Genomic DNA, 17,934 nt, shown 5'->3' on the forward strand with positions numbered 1-17,934 from the left:
CATGGAACTGCCGATGACCAGGGTGGAGGTTGATGAGGTCCGGGGAGGTGGGGGTCGGGGGGGCGCCGACTTTGAGGAGGGACCAGGATGGTTGTCTCGGGGCAGGAGGGGCTCCTCATCCTCGGTCAGAATGGCGTAGCGGTTTTCCAGTCGTATAGGTTGGGCTGGGCCTGAGTGCCGTCCGGACCGTCTGCCGTGCTTGTGATGCTTGCTTCTACGCCATGGCTCAGGCTGATGTGGAGTGGAGCTGGCCAGCAGAGCAGGCTTGGTTCTCAGCAGAGGCCGGGGAGAGGCAACAGGGACAGAAGTTGCATTAGTGCATGGCATGGTTAAAGTATTGGAGGACAGAGTGAAATCAGGGCATCTGGCATTAGTGTGTGTAAGAGAGGTAACGTTACTTACGGAGAGAATGGTGTCGAGGAACTGTTCATCCTTCTCAATCTGATGGAGGGTCGCTATTCTGGCTTCGAGTTCCACTATCTTTTCGCTGAGAAGGACGCAGGAGTCGCAGCCTGGTGCACAGCTGAGGGGAGGCATCGTGTCGCGGCGAGGGCTCGTCGGTGTCAATTTTATATTGAGTCACTAGTTTTGAGAGACGTTAGAAGGAATTTGATGCTTTCTTCTTCCAGATAGCGTTTCCTTGGCCCGGTATTATTTGCAGCCCTTGATGCTGGCTTAATCGTTTCACGTTAACGTTTGACAGAAAAGTTTGGCGATCAAGGTTATAGAGTCCGATAATCCAAAGCCTCGAGCAACAACAGTTTATGGAACAGTTTGTTCACGAGATATAATCGGTAGCCAGTAAATCCGTAGAAAGTAGATAGTAACAAGGAGATTTTAAGATAGATAAGTTTGGAAGTTTAGGTAGTTACATACGGAGCACGCCGACCGGACCGGAACCGGAAAAAATGATGAAGCTTCTTGAACCCTTGAAGCTTTCCAGTGGGAAGTGTTAATAACATACTGGGTTAGGCTGATGGGAAGTGTTAATAACATACTGGGTTAGGCTGATGGGAAGTGTCCCTAACATACTGGGTTAGGCTGATGGGAAGTGTTAATAATCCAGCAATATCAGTTCTTAGAGATTGCTGGGAGTACCAAAAAGAATCAAAAGGGTTTGGTTGGAACATCAACAGTATAGCAGAACAATATGGAATTAAAGAGATAAAATTTAGTCCTTCACTGGTTTTAAGTGCTGTTCCCCCATGGATTCTCCCATCACCAGAGATTAACAGTGAATTACTGAAAGGTAAAAAAGAGTATCCAAAGGACCAAAGTTTTGCAACATACTGCCAAGGATATTTAAAAACATCCTTCTATGGACATGTTCAAATATATACTGATGGATCAAAAGATCCACAAAATGGGCATTGTGGTATTGGGATGTATATCCCAGAATTTAATAAAAGAGAGGGATATAGATTAAATAACTGTTTGTCTGTATATTCTATTGAAATGACTGCGTTAATAACAGCTCTTAGGTGGATCGAAGAGGTTAAGCCATTGAGAAGTGTAATCTGTACAGATTCCATGGCAGCTTTGCATAGCCTAGATACAGGTCACTCATCAAGGGATGACTTGATTATTGAAATAAAATATTTATTATTGCAGCTCAGAAGTCTTGGAATAAGTGTTCAATTTTGTTGGATTCCAGCTCATATAGGCATCAAAGGAAATGAAGAGGCGGATAAGATTGCAAAAAAGATGTTGGAAAACAAATATATAGGAATTAATGTTCCAATGGGAAAGGGTGAAGCAAAATCCATAATTAAATCTGAAATTATACAAAAATGGCAAGGAGAATGGGAGACAGAATTTAAGGCTGGACACTAGCATAAAATTCAGAAGAATGTGACAGGGAAAAGGGTTACATCACTGAGTTTAAACAGAAGGGAAGAAGTGGTCTATACCAGACTTAGATTAGGACATACAGGTTTGAATTCTACTTTACAGATAATAGGAAAGGGAAATGGTTTATGTATGGAGTGCCAAGACAATGAAGATGTGGAACATGTACTGTTTACTTGTAAGAAGTATAATGATATTAGAGTGGTCTGGCAGGACATGGAAGGGGATAACTCAATTCATGACATACTTGAGGAAAAGGGCATGACAAGGGAGAGACTTAAAGCTTTATTTATTTATCTTAATAATGCTGGTATAATGAGAAGAGTATAATTATTCTCATTTTTTGTTTTTGTTTTGTTTTGTTTTATTTTGTTTACTTTGAATTAATATAAGCCAGACTTTATGACGTTCATGGTATTACACACTCCTGTACAGTGGGTGGCGGTATACTTCAAAAAAGTAATCTGCCAAGAAACAGAAGAAGAAGAAGAAGAAGAAGAAGAATGTTGCGCAGGCGCAGAATGTCTAAGGAAACTGATAGGGAAAGCGAGGAAAGCCACGATTTGCTGATGCAGGAGTGGTGAAATCTACGGAGAGGGTGTTGAAAGAGGAATGCATGTAAAATGATTAAGACAAGGTGTCTTTGATTGACAGGTAAGAACACATAGCAGAGCTGACAAAACGTATTTGTATCTTGTAAACTCATGGTTTCATGTAAACTCGGGTTACGGACATATTAATGAAACAACAAGAAGTTTAAAATAACGTTAGAAAACCAGCCTCTGAGCTAAGGTTAACCACTTAGGTCAACGAGCGTTCTATTTTAACTGGTGGAAGTTTTTGATTCGGGAGAAGTTGAAGAGCTTGCTCCTATGTTGGGATAACGTTTGCTTCATTATTTTATGTTCGTGGTGTTAAGAACGTTTGTCTTTAACCTATATTCCGCTAGCGCCGCCGTTAAGCTAACTTTGGTTACTCTGATAACGTTAGCTATCGAAACATTACCATAGCTGTGTTAGCTAGTTATATCATTAGCCAACGTCAATTAGCATAGCTATCGGTACTCGCATAGCTATCGGTACCACATCTGCTCTCTAATTTTAAACGACTCGATGTCAGTAGCTAATGTTACCGGTGGATCAGGCTGAATCCTGCGAGCAGAGTTAAACAGGAAGAAGTTTCTGCATCTTACTGTCTGATAAAATAAAGTATGTGTTGCTCACCCATGCTGTCTAATGTCAGCTAGCCGCGGTAAATGTTAGCCTGATGGCTTTGTTATTGTAACGTAGTGTCTTTGGTGATTTGAGTCAGTGAAGTGACATGCACTAGACGATTGATTGTGAAGGCAAGATGTATTTTTCAGTACCCCCTCTTGGCTGGGTTATTTTAGGGGGTGTATCGTATTTGTAGTTACCCTGAACGAACTGATAGTCACTGACAGTAAGTTACAAATGACAAACAACGCACGTGACGTCCGCGCCCACTGTTGTAATGTTACTGTGTCAAGTGGTCCGCTATCTGTCATTCCAACCGCTTGTCCGCCCCAAATTTCCATACGTTCGTACAATGCTGGTAGTCAGCAAAACTTCTTCAGTAAACCACAGACACGCCTCTTTCTAGACAGTGCAGTGCTGGCCACCGCCAGTTCTGGGAGGTAGTTGTCAGAGCCTCATGGATGTGTGACGGCGCACATTTTATAGCGCTTTATCTAAATACCCAAAGCACTTTACAATGAAGTATTTGTGTTGGTGTACAGAGCTGTATGTTGGACTGGAATAAGGCATCACAGTGTAGCTGTAACCCGACTGTGCTCTTGCAGGTCGGTGTGTGCGTGCTCAGGTGTGACTTGTGACTGTGCTCTTGCAGGTGTGTGTGCGTGCTCAGGTGTGACTTGTGACTGTGCTCTTGCAGGTGTGTGTGCGTGCTCAGGTGAGGATGACAATGGCTCATGTTGGAGCAGTGGTCGCGGCGGTGACTGGGGTCATGGCCATCCTCCTACACTCATCCATACACCGCATAGACGAGGGACACGTGGGCGTCTACTACAGGTACGGGACAGGTGGGGGTGTACTACAGGTACGGGACAGGTGGGGGTGTACTACAGGTAAGGCACAGGTGGGGGTGTACTTCAGGTAGGGGACACTACAGGTGGGGGTCTACTACAGGTAAGGGATACTGCAGGTAAGGGACACTACAGGTAAGGGACACTACAGGTGGGGGTCTACTACAGGCACGGGACAGGTGGGGGTCTACTACAGGTAAGGGACACTACAGGTAAGGCACAGGTGAGGGTCTACTACAGGTAAGGCACAGGTGGGGGTGTACTACAGGTAAGGGACACTACAGGTGGGGGTCTACTACAGGTAAGGGATACTGCAGGTAAGGGACACTACAGGTGGGGGTCTACTACAGGTAAGGGACACTACAGGTAAGGCACAGGTGGGGGTCTACTACAGGTACGGGACACGAGTGAGGTTAGGTGTGTTTTATGTGTGTGTATTTTTATTCTCGTTCACAGAGGTGGAGCACTCTTGACTTTCCCGAACGGGCCTGGATACCATATCATGCTGCCTTTCATCACTACCTACAGATCTGTGCAGGTGTGTGTGTGTGTGTGTGTGTGTGTGTGTGTGTGTGTGTGTGTGTGTGTGTGTGTGTGTGTGCGTGTGTGTGCGTGCAGTGTTTCCCATACATTGACTAATCTGTGGCGGGGCCGCCACACATAAATCGGCCGCCACACATAAATATTCTATGTTTAATTGAATTGAATTTAAATTAAATTAAATATAAGATAAAATCCTTGCATTGCCATTGAGCTGCGCTTTTTACACACGCAGCCTTTCCTTGCCCCGCCCCGCTCTCTCTCGTAGCCCCGCCCCCCCGCTCTCTCTCGTAGCCCGCTGCCCCTCCTCTGCATGTGCATTTAACAAAATATTCACGATTGTTGAAGGATTGTTGTTGCCACATAGAATCATTGCATAGAAGAAGTCTGGCTAAATTGCTATTAAATCCGCATAGCATCGTGACCATGCTGCCCAAATTTGTTCAAAACTGCTGCATTGAAGTGAACTCAGCTAAGGTCTTATCACAGCATAGTAGGCTACATTGAAGAGACTAAACTAAGTTAAGTTATGCAATCAAGCAGTATCTCAAAGCTAACATTAGAATACTGTTTGGATGTCAAATTTACCATGCTTAGCCTACTTACAGCTGCTTGTCAATTTCGTTGAAGGTCTCATTTTATTGACTCTGACACTGAATGTTTGCAAAATCCCGATGTAAATGGAAAAGTGTTTTCCAAAATTCAAAAGTGCTTGTCCCAAGGAGAAGTACGAACAATTATTTTAACTATGTAGAAAACGTTATGAATTGCATCCACACATCAGCAGCCTTTAAACTGTTACAATTGCAATTTACAAGGGTTCCCTCAAGTGACAGGCACTCAATTAGACCTATACACTACCAAGACGATACCCCCCCCCCCCCGTTGTCTAAGTCAGCTACCGCCACAAATTGAATCCAATTCTGTGGGAAACACTGGTGTGTGTGGTAGAGAGAGACAGAGGGTGTACACTACCTCTGAAGACGATATATGTTTGATTTTTGTAACACACGCTCAGTCAACTGAATCAAGCTTAATGCTGAGCCCCTGAGCTCCTAGCTTGTAAGTAGCTTTCTCTACAGCTCTGTGCAGGTGTGTGTGAGTGTGTAGGGTTGCAAATGGGTGGAAAATTTGGGAAGTTAAGCTGGGGAATTTTGGAAATATTCCAAATTGGAAACTTTCATGGAATTAAAGGAAATTATCGGAATTTACGGGAATTAACTGGGAATTTTTGGTAATTCCTACTGTTTCATATACAGACATTAACATTTTGTTTCGTAATTAGCAATATGATTTGTTTGTTCGTATTTTCGCTTCGCTTAGCATACAAAGCTAGCTACCATGCTAGCGGGAATTCCATTCTCTGCCTATGGTTTACTAGCGTGCTAAGCTAGCAACACTGAAACCACTAAACTGCCCAAGAGACACCACGCCACTCAACAACAAAATCCAATTGGTTGGAACATTGACTGACTATCATTTTGTTCAGTTAGAATCCCAGAAAATGGTAAAACAAATAAAAATATAATGATACAACATACAACCCCAACCAAACCTTATAGATTATGTAAGTTATATATAAGTTGTCAAGCTTAATCAGACAGATTAATTGTCCCATTACAGTTTATGCAAAATGACGTACACCCATTTGAATGAGGACAAAAGTGACGACAAGCCCATAACTGGGCAACTCTGTTTGCAAACTTCCCCCAGTTTCACACCAATTATTCCAACATGAGATGACATTTTCACTGGGAATTTATTTTCCCCATGCACATGAACGCACCATAGGTTTCCTTTATGTAGCCTTTGCTGATTGCTGTGTGCATGGGATTGACGTATGTGCAGGGTAGAAATTTGACTGAAATTGCATTAAATCAGGTTGTTTTAACTAATATTATTCTGCAAGATGGGGTTTTGTCCACTACATTTAAGTTTCCTGTTATAGACTTACTTGCCATATTAAAAATTCCCAGTTTTTTCCCATTAATTCCTGTTAATTTCCGTATATTCCCGTTAATTCCCATGGAAAGTTTCCAACTTTAAAAAAATTCCCGGAATTTTGCAACCCTGTGTGTGTGTGTGTGTGTGTGTGTGTGTGTGTGTGTGTGTGTGTGTGTGTGTGTGTGTGTGTGTGTGTGTGTGTGTGTGTGTGTGTGTGTTTGTGTGTGTTTCTCTACAGCTCCAATACTCTGTTTCTCATCATGTAGAAGCTGAATATAGCTGTGCTGCTGTGTCAGGGATGTACACCAGTTTTATTGGGTGGAGAAGTTCTGTGATCTAATCTTCTGGCAATGTTTACATATCAATAGTAAGTGTTTATCAACTATCTCTCTCCCCCCAGACGACACTGCAGACAGATGAGATTAAGAATGTGCCTTGTGGAACCAGGTGCCCACACACACACACACACACACACACACACACACACACACTGCAGACAGATGAGATTAAGAATGTGTCTTGTGGAACCAGGTGCCCACACACACACACACACACACACACTGCAGACAGATGAGATTAAGAATGTGTCTTGTGGAACCAGGTACCTCTCACTCAGCCCCCTGTCCATATCACATGTCTGTCTCTTCATTTACCACACACACACACACACAGTGTGTGTGTGTGTGTGCGTAGCAGTAATAGCATTTTCCCTCTGACATTACATGAGATCTCTGTGTCTGTGTGGTGCTGTGTCTGTTTCAACCCCATTAAACCAGTGTCTAAATGTCCGGCGTCTAAATACCCGGCGTCTAAATGCCCGGCGTCTAAATACCCCGGCATCTAAATGTCTAAATACCCGGTGTCTAAATGCACGGCGTCTAAATACCCCGGCATCTAAATGTCTAAATACCCGGTGTCTAAATGCACGGCGTCTAAATGCCCGGTGAATAAAGGCCCGGTGTCTAAATTCCCAGTGGCTAAACGCCCAGTGGTGGCTCCTTAGAGAGAAAAATAATTATATATGATAACATAAACACAATTCAGTATTTCATTCACTTTGTATTTACTCAAAGAAATTGTTAAAATGTTGTTGTTGTTGCTGTGTTTGCCTACTGTGTCTTAGAAGTCTCAGTAGTAGCCGACGTTACTGTGTGAGATCTACCCGGCCCTCTACAGAAGCAGAGAATGACACTGCCTTGCCTCACTGACACTAAAAAGTAACCTTTCAGAATTAAGTTTGTTTGTGTTGCCAAGGAAAATTCGATCTCTCCAACACCAAGAAAAAAGTTTAACTGGGGCTAGCCTTGTCTGCCTTGAATCACAATTCAACATTCCATATTTCACTGTAACTGTAGTGAATGACGTAGGTAGCCACGTTAAACTGTGTAGCTAAACCTGCTGCTAAAGCTAGTTCACACTCACGTTAAACTGTGAAGCTAAACCTGCTGCTAAAGCTAGTTCACACTCATGTTAAACTGTGAAGCTAAACCGGCTGCTAAAACTAGTTCACACTCACGTTAAACTGTGTAGCTAAACCTGCTGCTAAAGCTAGTTCACGCTCACGTTAAACTGTGAAGCTAAACCTGCTGCTAAAGCTAGTTCACACTCGCGTTAAACTGTGTAGCTAAACCTGCTGCTAAAGCTAGTTCACACTTCATACTCACGTTAAACTGTGTAGCTAAACCAGCTGCTAAAGCTAGTTCACGCTTCACATTCACACAAAGCTCTCATTCATGGAAGCTAAACGATGGAGGGTGATATAGTTCAATATATACTTTTTTGACGTTAGCTAGCTAGCCAGCTACTTATTAAAAATAAGGAAAGACAACCTCGGAAACTGAACGTAATCAAGGTGATGGAAAGTGCCGGTTGGCACAGTTGCAATAAGGATACCTACTCACTAGCAGCAGCGACTAGCAGGCTCAGTTGCAATGGGAAAACAAATGTTATTTTGTTAGCCATAGGTTTTGTTTCATGACACACACACACACACAGTGTAAAAGCATTCCCATTTGTGTCCTCTGTAGCGGGGGTGTGATGATCTACTTTGACCGAATCGAGGTTGTGAACATGCTGGTGCCGACTGCAGGTAAGACTGACTTGGTGTTTTGCATGCCTGCTTTTCATAGGTCTTCTCTAGACTCCTGTATTACTTCTTTGTCATTTGGGAGTTCTGTACATGCTGTCTGACTGGTCCTATTCTCTTGTGTGTGTGTGTGTGTGTGTGTGTGTGTGTGTGTGTGTGTGTGTGTGTGTGTGTGTGTGTGTGTGTGTGTGTGTGTGTGTGTGTGTGTGTGTGTGTGTGTGTGTGTGTGTGTGTGTGTGTGTGTGTGTGTGTGTGTGTTGCAGTGGTGGACATTGTGAGGAACTACACCGCTGACTACGATAAAACACTCATCTTCAACAAGATCCACCACGAGCTCAACCAGTTCTGTAGTGTACACACGCTTCAGGAAGTTTACATAGAGCTCTTCGGTGAGAACACACGTACACACACACTAACACACAGTAATCATGAGATTGAGTTTTTGAAGAGCTGTGCGTGTGTGTGTGTGGTTTCAGACATCATCGATGAGAACCTGAGGACGGCCTTGCAGAAGGATCTGACTAATATGGCCCCCGGGCTCACCATTCAGGTCAGGGGTCGCGGGGTTACGACCTTTGAGTGACACCAACACTGGAAACATTGTGCATAGACATGTAGACAACATGTGTGTACACACACACACACACACACACACACACACACACACACACTCAACATGTACAGTGGGCATCGCTTTCAAATGGCCACTTCAGTCGCGCATTACGAGGCGTGAAGCTGCGTGAAGCTTTAGTACCACTTTCAGCCACTGTGCGTCGCTCTGCCACTGTACATCACTCTGTCAGTAGCCTGACTGCCGCCCCCTCTGAAAAAGCAGGAGGCTACCAAACATAATTGTTACCGAGAGGAATCCCAGCCTACGAATTCAATAACAAAATAAATCGTAATTAAACATTACCTCGATTAAGGCTACTTGGATATGGCTTAAGGCTTGATAGCCTACCGGTGCCGCTTCACAAAACGAAAAAATATCTTAATTTGCTGTCTATGTTATTGTCAGTGTTGAGGGTAACGCAACTACGCAAATCAAAACAGTGTCTTAATTTGCCCTACTTCTTGACTGCAATGTAGTCAATTGACTGCTTGACATGTCATTTTTATTTTTCTGTACAATAAACAAAGATCTGCTTTATGCCACAGAATTACATTCATATTTGGCTGACTGCAGACGCGCCACTTCCCTCCCGATATTCCAAGATTAAGATAGTAGCCTATACAAAAAGCACTACTATCATAAAAAAAAAAACGTTAAAACGAATAGCTATTTGCAATTTGACAAACACTGGTCCTCATTTTGCGAATGCGAGGACGATATGAGCCTGTTGCATTTAGTTAGATGTCCGAGTCACGCATAATGTTTGAAAACCACTGGCTCGTAATCACAATAATTTAACACACGACAGTTGGATAGCATACTTCATCATGTCCCAATGCCTACATTTTTGTGAGTAGCATAGAGATCGTTAAGTATGGCTCTCCGTTTGGGACATCGAAAACTTATATTTTTAATAGACTACCGTCGAAGATGCTGACTTGCAAAAGCCTCGGGATAACACGTTATCTCCACTATCATCAGTCCCACTTGATCAAAGTGGGGAATGAAATAAAAGTTTGAGAACCACTGGCTTAACAAGTTACCTGCAGTCCAGAACACAGAATCTGTTGCAATATTCTGATGATCGGCGATGATATCAGCAAATGTTTGTTTTCCAAAGTAAGAATTTCACTTCACCATGCACCTTCGACAATGAATAGCTCATTACACTTGTTACTGTTAAACGTAGGCCTACCTGGTATCATTACAAACATTATTCTGTGTCCTAAAACTGGCATATTTTATGGCATTGTGTCATGTAAGTTCGTTGCAAAATCTAGAGAAATGTGTGAGGTGGTCAGCGGGGGACAATTGAGACACACATTGGATTGTGTTATTACTTGAACATTCCACACTATCCACAGCTGTGGTAGGCCTATCAGGGGCAGGAGGATTACTGTTAGCGCAGGCTTTATATAAAATTCTTCAACAGAAGGCCTCGAGTGTTGTCTTGTTTGTGGAGCGCTTTGCTTCGCTTCTGTAATCTCGGCTTCATTTAAAATGAGGGCTTCCCTCAATGACCCTCCGAGAATAAATAAAGGTTGAATGAATGAATGAATGAATGAATGAATGAATGCAGGCTTGCCCAAAATAAAGGCCTGTGGTTTGCGCAGCCTACAGTAAATAACAGATGTTTTTGGTACCCTACGCACACTGCATGTTCTTAAATAACAATGATCATCAGTAATATTCGACCATTAATTTGGGTAAATGGACAAGCGTGACCACCTTGATTGGCTGATGATTGTAACGCGGGCATGATTCCAAACACCTCCCTTACGATAATGAGTGACAGGTGACAGAATGTGTGCGCTACACAAGGACGGAAGATGATGAATAACTGGGGCCGTAGGCTATTCACAAAGGCTTTTATCTTACTACTAGGAGTAGGCTACTCCTAAATCGCACTAAAAGATTTTAGCTTGGAGTTTTCTATTAAAAGTTATTCACAAAGCCTTTCAGACAACTCCTAAACTAAGAGTGAGTCTTCGTGGCTATGGATGACGTCATTACTCATGCACGAGCTTGACTGAAGTGACCACCTTGATTGGCTGACGATTGTAACGCGGGAATTCCAAACACCTCCCTTCCGATGATGAGTGACAGGTGACAGGTCGGAGAATGCGTGCGCTACACAAGTAGTGCGAAGGACGGAAGATGATTAATAATTGAATAAAAAGGCCTAGCCTAAATGAATAAAGAGTAAGGCAAAACAAATAGCCTAGTAGCCTAATGAAACATAGGCCAATGGATTGATGCAGTAGCCTACCTTTGCAACATTATTAAATTAATCTGTCACCATATGCCTAGGCTACGTTTGCAAAGAGGAGAACATTTTAATTTGATTCACAATGAAACCTTACATTTCATTTACATGTTAACAATGAGTAGTTTTGGTTGTTGTTGGTGGCGTTATTGCATCCCTTTTATGAATGCAAAATTGTTCCCTCGCGATTGGAAGCTCCTGTTGCGCATAGGCTATACGCATTTCAAAACATCGCAACGTAAAATGCCACAAAAAAGCTGTTTATGAATAGGTCTTACTGAGTCTTCTCGACTTAAGCTGTCCCAGACTAAGGTGCTACTTTTAGATATAAAATGCTTCGTGAATTACTTTTTGTGAAAAAAGTCCTAAAGTTAGGAGTGACACGCCCATTATTTTTAGGAGTTGCTCCTAAATTCGCCAGTTAGGAGCTACGTTTAGCCTTAAAATTCTTTGTGAATACGGCCCCTGAATAAAAAGGCCTAGCCTAAATGAATCAAGGCAAAACAAATAGCCTAGTAGCCTAATGAAACATACGGATTGATGTAGTATCTTTGTAACATTATTAAATTATTCTGTTACTATGCCTACATTTGCAAAAGAGAACATTTTAATTTGATTCACAATAATGTTACATTTAATTTACATGTTGACAATGATTAGCCTAGTTTTGGTTGTTGTTGGTGGCGTTATTGCATGTTAGTTATGCCTACAATGCAAAATTGCTTCCTCACGATTGGAAGCTCCAGTAGCTGCATAGGATTTCAAAACACGGCAAAATGCTGCAGGTTTGTGAATAGGTCTGTGAGCAGTGTTGTATAAAGTACTAGAAAGCAATACTTGAGTAAAAGTACAAGTATCGTACTAGAAAAAGACTTTGGTAGAAGTAAAAGTCACCTTTTAGAATATTACTTAAGTAAAAGTCTTAAAGTATCTGATATATACTGTACTTAAGTATTAAAAGTAATTTTCTGATATTTAATGTACTTAAGTATTTGAAGTAAAAGTAAAAAGCAAGCGGTTTTATTTTGAACTTTTGTAAACTTTATTTTGGCTTTCTTACTTATAGTAAAGCATAAAGCACATTCAGGGTTCACATATCTTATTTTTATATATTATTTATTTATTTATTTATTTATTTATTATTTATTTTTAGAGCTGACATCAAAGAAAAAAACAGAAACAGAAATGCCACTTTTGTATGAACTTCAGGTAAAAATGAAAAATTAAAAACGTATTTCTTTCAAAAAAAAAATGACCTGCTGGTAGGGAGAACATTTTGGTCATGTGGTATGAGCATTTCTAGGGCTTACTCCCCAGGTCACCATCTCACTCTCACACACCCACAGGCCACCTATGTCCAGCAGCTACTAATATGCCAGTCATAGTTGAAACTGAAAAGGTGTCTTCATCTTCAAAAGAAGCTGGTTTTCAAAGTTGACAGAATTCAGTGCCCTGGGAATTTCAGGCCCAAGACCGGCCAACGTTTTCCATAGTGGTGGAAATTGGATAAATGAAGCAACATTTCAGCTCTTACTATCCTGTAGTTTTTATTAGTACCATGGTTCAACAATTCGATAATTTACTTCAACTGAGAAGTTAACAAAAAATATTCCACAAGTTAACAAAAACAGAAAGAAAGAAAGAAAGCCTTTGAAATGTAGCCTATCCCACGCTTCCACAAACAGGCATATTGAACTAATATTTAGGCTACATGTTTTTTGCATGGGTAGGCTATATTGTTGTTTGGTGATTTAGCCTACTCCTTTACTACACCCTCTTCTGAGCATAGGCATATTTATCATGTAGGGTAATTGCTCTTTCTTACATTAAATAACTTTAATTTATCCTCTCCACTTGTCCCTGTAGTCATGGCCTTCTCATCACTAATTTCGGGCTCATCATTTTCAGTGGTCGACTGGTTGATCTGCTGCTCAGTCTCTCCTGGCCTCTTTCTACCATCCATCCATCCTGACGCTTGTGTCTACTGTAGGGCCGGCTCAGCTATCCGTATCTAAGAAATTGTTTTGGAAAAGACGGGCTATATGGACCCAACCAACTCTTTTTGGGAGGGGAGAACTCCCTCGCGTAGGCTACAACCCATGCAGAGGCATTGCATTGGTGTCATGCACAGAATGCGGAGCGTGTATACTGACAAGATAGGCTAACGTGACAAATGTCAATATTTTTTTTCCTCGACCGGCCCAAAAGTAAAGCGGCCACCGGGAATTCTCCCGATTACCCACCCCGGGCCTGATTCAGTCTTACTCTTCTTGGACTGAAGACTGAAGTCCTGCGATGCTAAATAGCCTTTCACAGGCCGCTGAGTCAGATAGGGGAGTGTTCGGCTTCACAGAAGCCTGCCAATGTAGAAACATTTCTTGCAAATACGGCCACGTTATCTTCACCACTACCCTGTTCACCGAGTTCACCACTATCGTCGGGGTGGTCGTCTATGATAACGGGAGGTCCTTCAGTAGGTGCTCGTGCTTCCATGGCGGTTTCAGTTGTGCGTCCTCCTCCTTTAGCAACAAAAACGCGCTGAAATAGAGCGCGCAGCTTGCGGAGCGTGCGTAATGCAATCTAGGAGCAGTGATTCGCCAAACCTCCCTTATAGCAGTCGCACACATTTCTTCTAATTTTATGTTTTAGTAACGAGTAACGAAGATGCTTAGTGGAAATATAACGAAGTAAAAGTATACATTTTATCTAGGAAATGTAGTGGAGTAAAAGTGAAAGTTGACATAAATTTAAATAGCGAAGTAAAGTACAGATACGTGAAATTTCTACTTAAGTACAGTAACGAAGTATTTGTACTCCATTACATTACAACACTGTCTGTGAGTAAGGAGTCCTCTTGACTTCTTTTAAGCTGTCAGAGGTGGGAAGGTGTGATTTTGTTGGGGCCAGGGCCGGATTAACTGGGCACAATTGTCTGATGGCCCCCCTTCCCCCCAGCCAACGTGAATCGGGTGGTTAGTTAATAGGCCTATCGTGAAGATTTTTCCTGCCATCTAAGGCACGAGCGCATCTGTGAGGCCAAGCCTCACCAAGTAGCTCGTTTGTTTACAACTAACATTCCATTTAATTAAACTGCTTTATAGGCTATGCCGAAATAGTTTTCAACATTTTGAATATTAGTGTCGGGTGAATTGAAATGTTCTCAAAGTAGCCTTATGGCTGAAAGCTGCTTGGGATCCCCCCGTCAAGCAATATAACCATACAAACGCGCTTCCTGCACTCATTGTTTCAAAAGGAGTCATTTTGGCTTTGTCAGAACTGAAGAGCTGTGGACGGCACGGCACGGTATGCCCAATGAAAATAAATTAATGCAACGCAACACAACACAGACCCCGCTTCTCTCACGTCAGTCACTGACATGAACAAAACACAGAACCCGCTTCTCTCACGGCAGTCACTGACAGTAACCTAGAATAAATTCATGGGGAAAAACACTTCCCAATGACAAAGACATCGTAAAACACTGAAAGTTAATATTTTGTCACTAGCAACATACATCTGTCCTTTGTCAAATGTATTATGTTCCAAGTAGCCTATGTGTAATTCTGCTTCATAAAGTTGAACAAATACATTTGCTTATTTCACAGAAAAATATAAATAGCCAATTAGGGTCTACAGTGCAGAGTTGGTAAGTTATGGTAGGCCAACTTGCAGTGAACATACAAACAGGGGAAATTATTTCTCTAGTAGCTGATTAGCCTCAGGTGCGCAGGTAGACATAAGGCCGAACATGCAAGCGCCAATGAATCGTGCTCTCACCACAATCACGCCGTTAAACTTAAATAGGTTAACATCACTCTAAGTTCGCCTTCAAGCAAGGAAAACGATGATTTGAAGACATCTGTTTCGCTGGAAGGGCAAGGGGTAGCAACAGGGCAATACAGAGACAGGCCCTATGGCAGGGCTGTTATGAGAGTATTAAAATATGGGATATTCTACGGGAAAACATTAAAACGGCAAGACAGCGGGGGAACACGGAAAAAGTTGGCATGCATTGTTTCGGTCCCCGTGCACAGGGATTATTTGTCATATTATTAATCACATATGATTATTTGTGAAATTGTGCAAACAGGCGCAACACATTTGAAAAGGAAGGACTGGTAGCATGCAAGCTCACGGGAAAGATTGATTTAAGAACGTTATCACAGTGTGTGGCTGTGGCGCGGGCGGAAGTCAGCGACAATTGGCAGGGGAGGGTCATGTCTTTTTTAACAATTCTGTCGGAGGGTCATTGAACAATTTCTAGCAGGCAAGAGAGGGTCATGCAACCTGCAACTGAACACTCAAAATTCCTCCGGTGGCCCCTTCAATAAATAACGAAGATTGCTGCTGGGCTATATGTCTTGGTTCATGTCTGTTAACAACTCATTGCCGTCAAACGTGTAGCCTATCTCCCGGTTGCATCCATTACAAACAAACATGCAATGTGAACGTCTGGGATTGGGGAGAGCACTAAATGCTCTACTGAATAAGCACGAAGTCAAACCTTGAATTATTAAACACTGTTTAATAATAATTTAAAAATATATAAACCGCTAATGAAGTAAACTTGTGACCATCAAAAATCGTTTATCGCCTGTAACTCCGTGATAACAGGACGTAACAGGAAGGCATTTGGCTGAGCAACGGAGGTTAATATGCTCTTTTGTCCAAATGATGTCTGTCTATCATCGTTGCATTTGGAGAAAACCAGAATGTTTAATTTGTCCTGCGTTTCTTCTACGGCTGCAAACGGGATTCACTTGCAGTTAACCAAATATTTCTTTATTAGGGCAGGGCAGGCATATTTCTGGCTATTAAATTATTTCTAAACCAGTCTGCTAAAGTCTGTAGTGAAGTCTGTGTAGGGTTTTCCAGGCTCCATTTTTTTTTGAGACACCCTGCTCACTTGAGCCATCTACCGGTTGTTTGGGTTGTTGCAACGTCTCACTGGAAAAATACAAATTAAAGTCGCGTGATACCCGTGCAGCTGGCCAAGTCGAAGCACTGCCCACTGTATACACACACAACATGTATACACACACACACAACAGACACATGTACACACACACACACACACAAACACAACATGTATACACACACAACATGTATACACACACAACAGACACACACACACACAACATGTGTACACACACAACATGTATACACACACAACATGTATACACACACAACATGTACACAACAGACACATGTACACACACACACACACACACGTATGGTTTGGGTCTCAGGATGCTTTGGAGATTGCTAGCTTAGCTCTGTGTGTTTGGTTGTGCTGTATCACTAGCTTAGCTCTGTGTGTTTGGTTGTGCTATATCACTAGCTTAGCTCTGTGTGTTTGGTTGTGCTACAGTATATCACTAGCTTAGCTCTGTGTGTTTGGTTGTGCTGTATCACTAGCTTAGCTCTGTGTGTTTGGTTGTGCTGTATCACTAGCTTAGCTCTGTGTGTTTGGTTGTGCTACAGTATATCACTAGCTTAGCTCTGTGTGTTTGGTTGTGCTGTATCACTAGCTTAGCTCTGTGTGTTTGGTTGTGCTACAGTATATCACTAGCTTAGCTCTGTGTGTTTGGTTGTGCTGCATCACTAGCTTAGCTCTGTGTGTTTGGTTGTGCTATATCACTAGCTTAGCTCTGTGTGTTTGGTTGTGCTGTATCACTAGCTTAGCTCTGTGTGTTTGGTTGTGCTGTATCACTAGCTTAGCTCTGTGTGTTTGGTTGTGCTGTATCACTAGCTTAGCTCTGTGTGTTTGGTTGTGCTGTATCACTAGCTTAGCTCTGTGTGTTTGGTTGTGCTATATCACTTCTGAGCCTGAAATACTCTGTAGTCTTCCATTGTCATTTCCTCTGCACCTCCTGTTAGTGAGTGTGACTGTCTGTGGCCTGGAGGATGACATGAATTTAAACACCATAAATGAAATATCATTATTCCTGCTGTTGCATCAGTAATCATCCAGAATCAGTAAACTAGGGAAGAGATTTCACAGACGAGACATACACTGCCACAATGACATCATATTGATGAGACATATGAAAGATATACACTGCCACAATGACATCATGTTGATGAGACATATGAAAGATATACACTGCCACAATGACATCATATTGACGAGACATATGAAAGATATACACTGCCACAATGACATCATGTTGATGAGACATAGGAAAGATATACACTGCCACAATGACATCATATTGACGAGACATATGAAAGATATACACTGCCACAATGACATCATATTGATGAGACATATGAAAGATATACACTGCCACAATGACATCATATTGATGAGACATATGAAAGATATACACTGCCACAATGACATCATGTTGATGAGACATATGAAAGATATACACTGCCACAATGACATCATGTTGATGAGACATATGAAAGATATACACTGCCACAATGACATCATATTGATGAGACATATGAAAGATATACACTGCCACAATGACATCATATTGATGAGACATATGAAAGATATACACTGCCACAATGACATCATGTTGTCTCTGTACACTAGACTGCAATGACATCATGTTGTCTCTGTG

General features: G+C 42.1%; 1 protein-coding gene across 2 annotated transcripts in view; it reads left to right on the top strand.

Annotated features, from left to right (window-relative positions):
• The first annotated feature begins 2,386 nt into the window (after positions 1-2,386).
• Positions 2,387-17,934, top strand: part of erlin1 (ER lipid raft associated 1) — a 26,908-nt gene continuing 11,360 nt past the window's right edge. The window contains exons 1-7 of one of the 2 annotated variants that reach the window (XM_076286404.1): positions 2,387-2,502; positions 3,760-3,896; positions 4,367-4,448; positions 6,795-6,841; positions 8,422-8,483; positions 8,744-8,869; positions 8,957-9,030. In XM_076286404.1, the coding sequence (XP_076142519.1) occupies positions 3,784-3,896; positions 4,367-4,448; positions 6,795-6,841; positions 8,422-8,483; positions 8,744-8,869; positions 8,957-9,030 (504 nt within the window). In that variant the 5' untranslated portion in view covers positions 2,387-2,502; positions 3,760-3,783. The other variant, XM_076286405.1, reaches the window with a different exon arrangement.

The sequence above is a fragment of the Alosa pseudoharengus genome, unplaced genomic scaffold, assembly GCF_046254945.1.
Source record: "Alosa pseudoharengus isolate Yale_2024_CS ecotype anadromous, Long Island Sound unplaced genomic scaffold, YU_APseudo_1.1 YU_APseudo_1.1_scf_15, whole genome shotgun sequence".
Lineage (NCBI taxonomy): Eukaryota > Metazoa > Chordata > Actinopteri > Clupeiformes > Clupeidae > Alosa > Alosa pseudoharengus.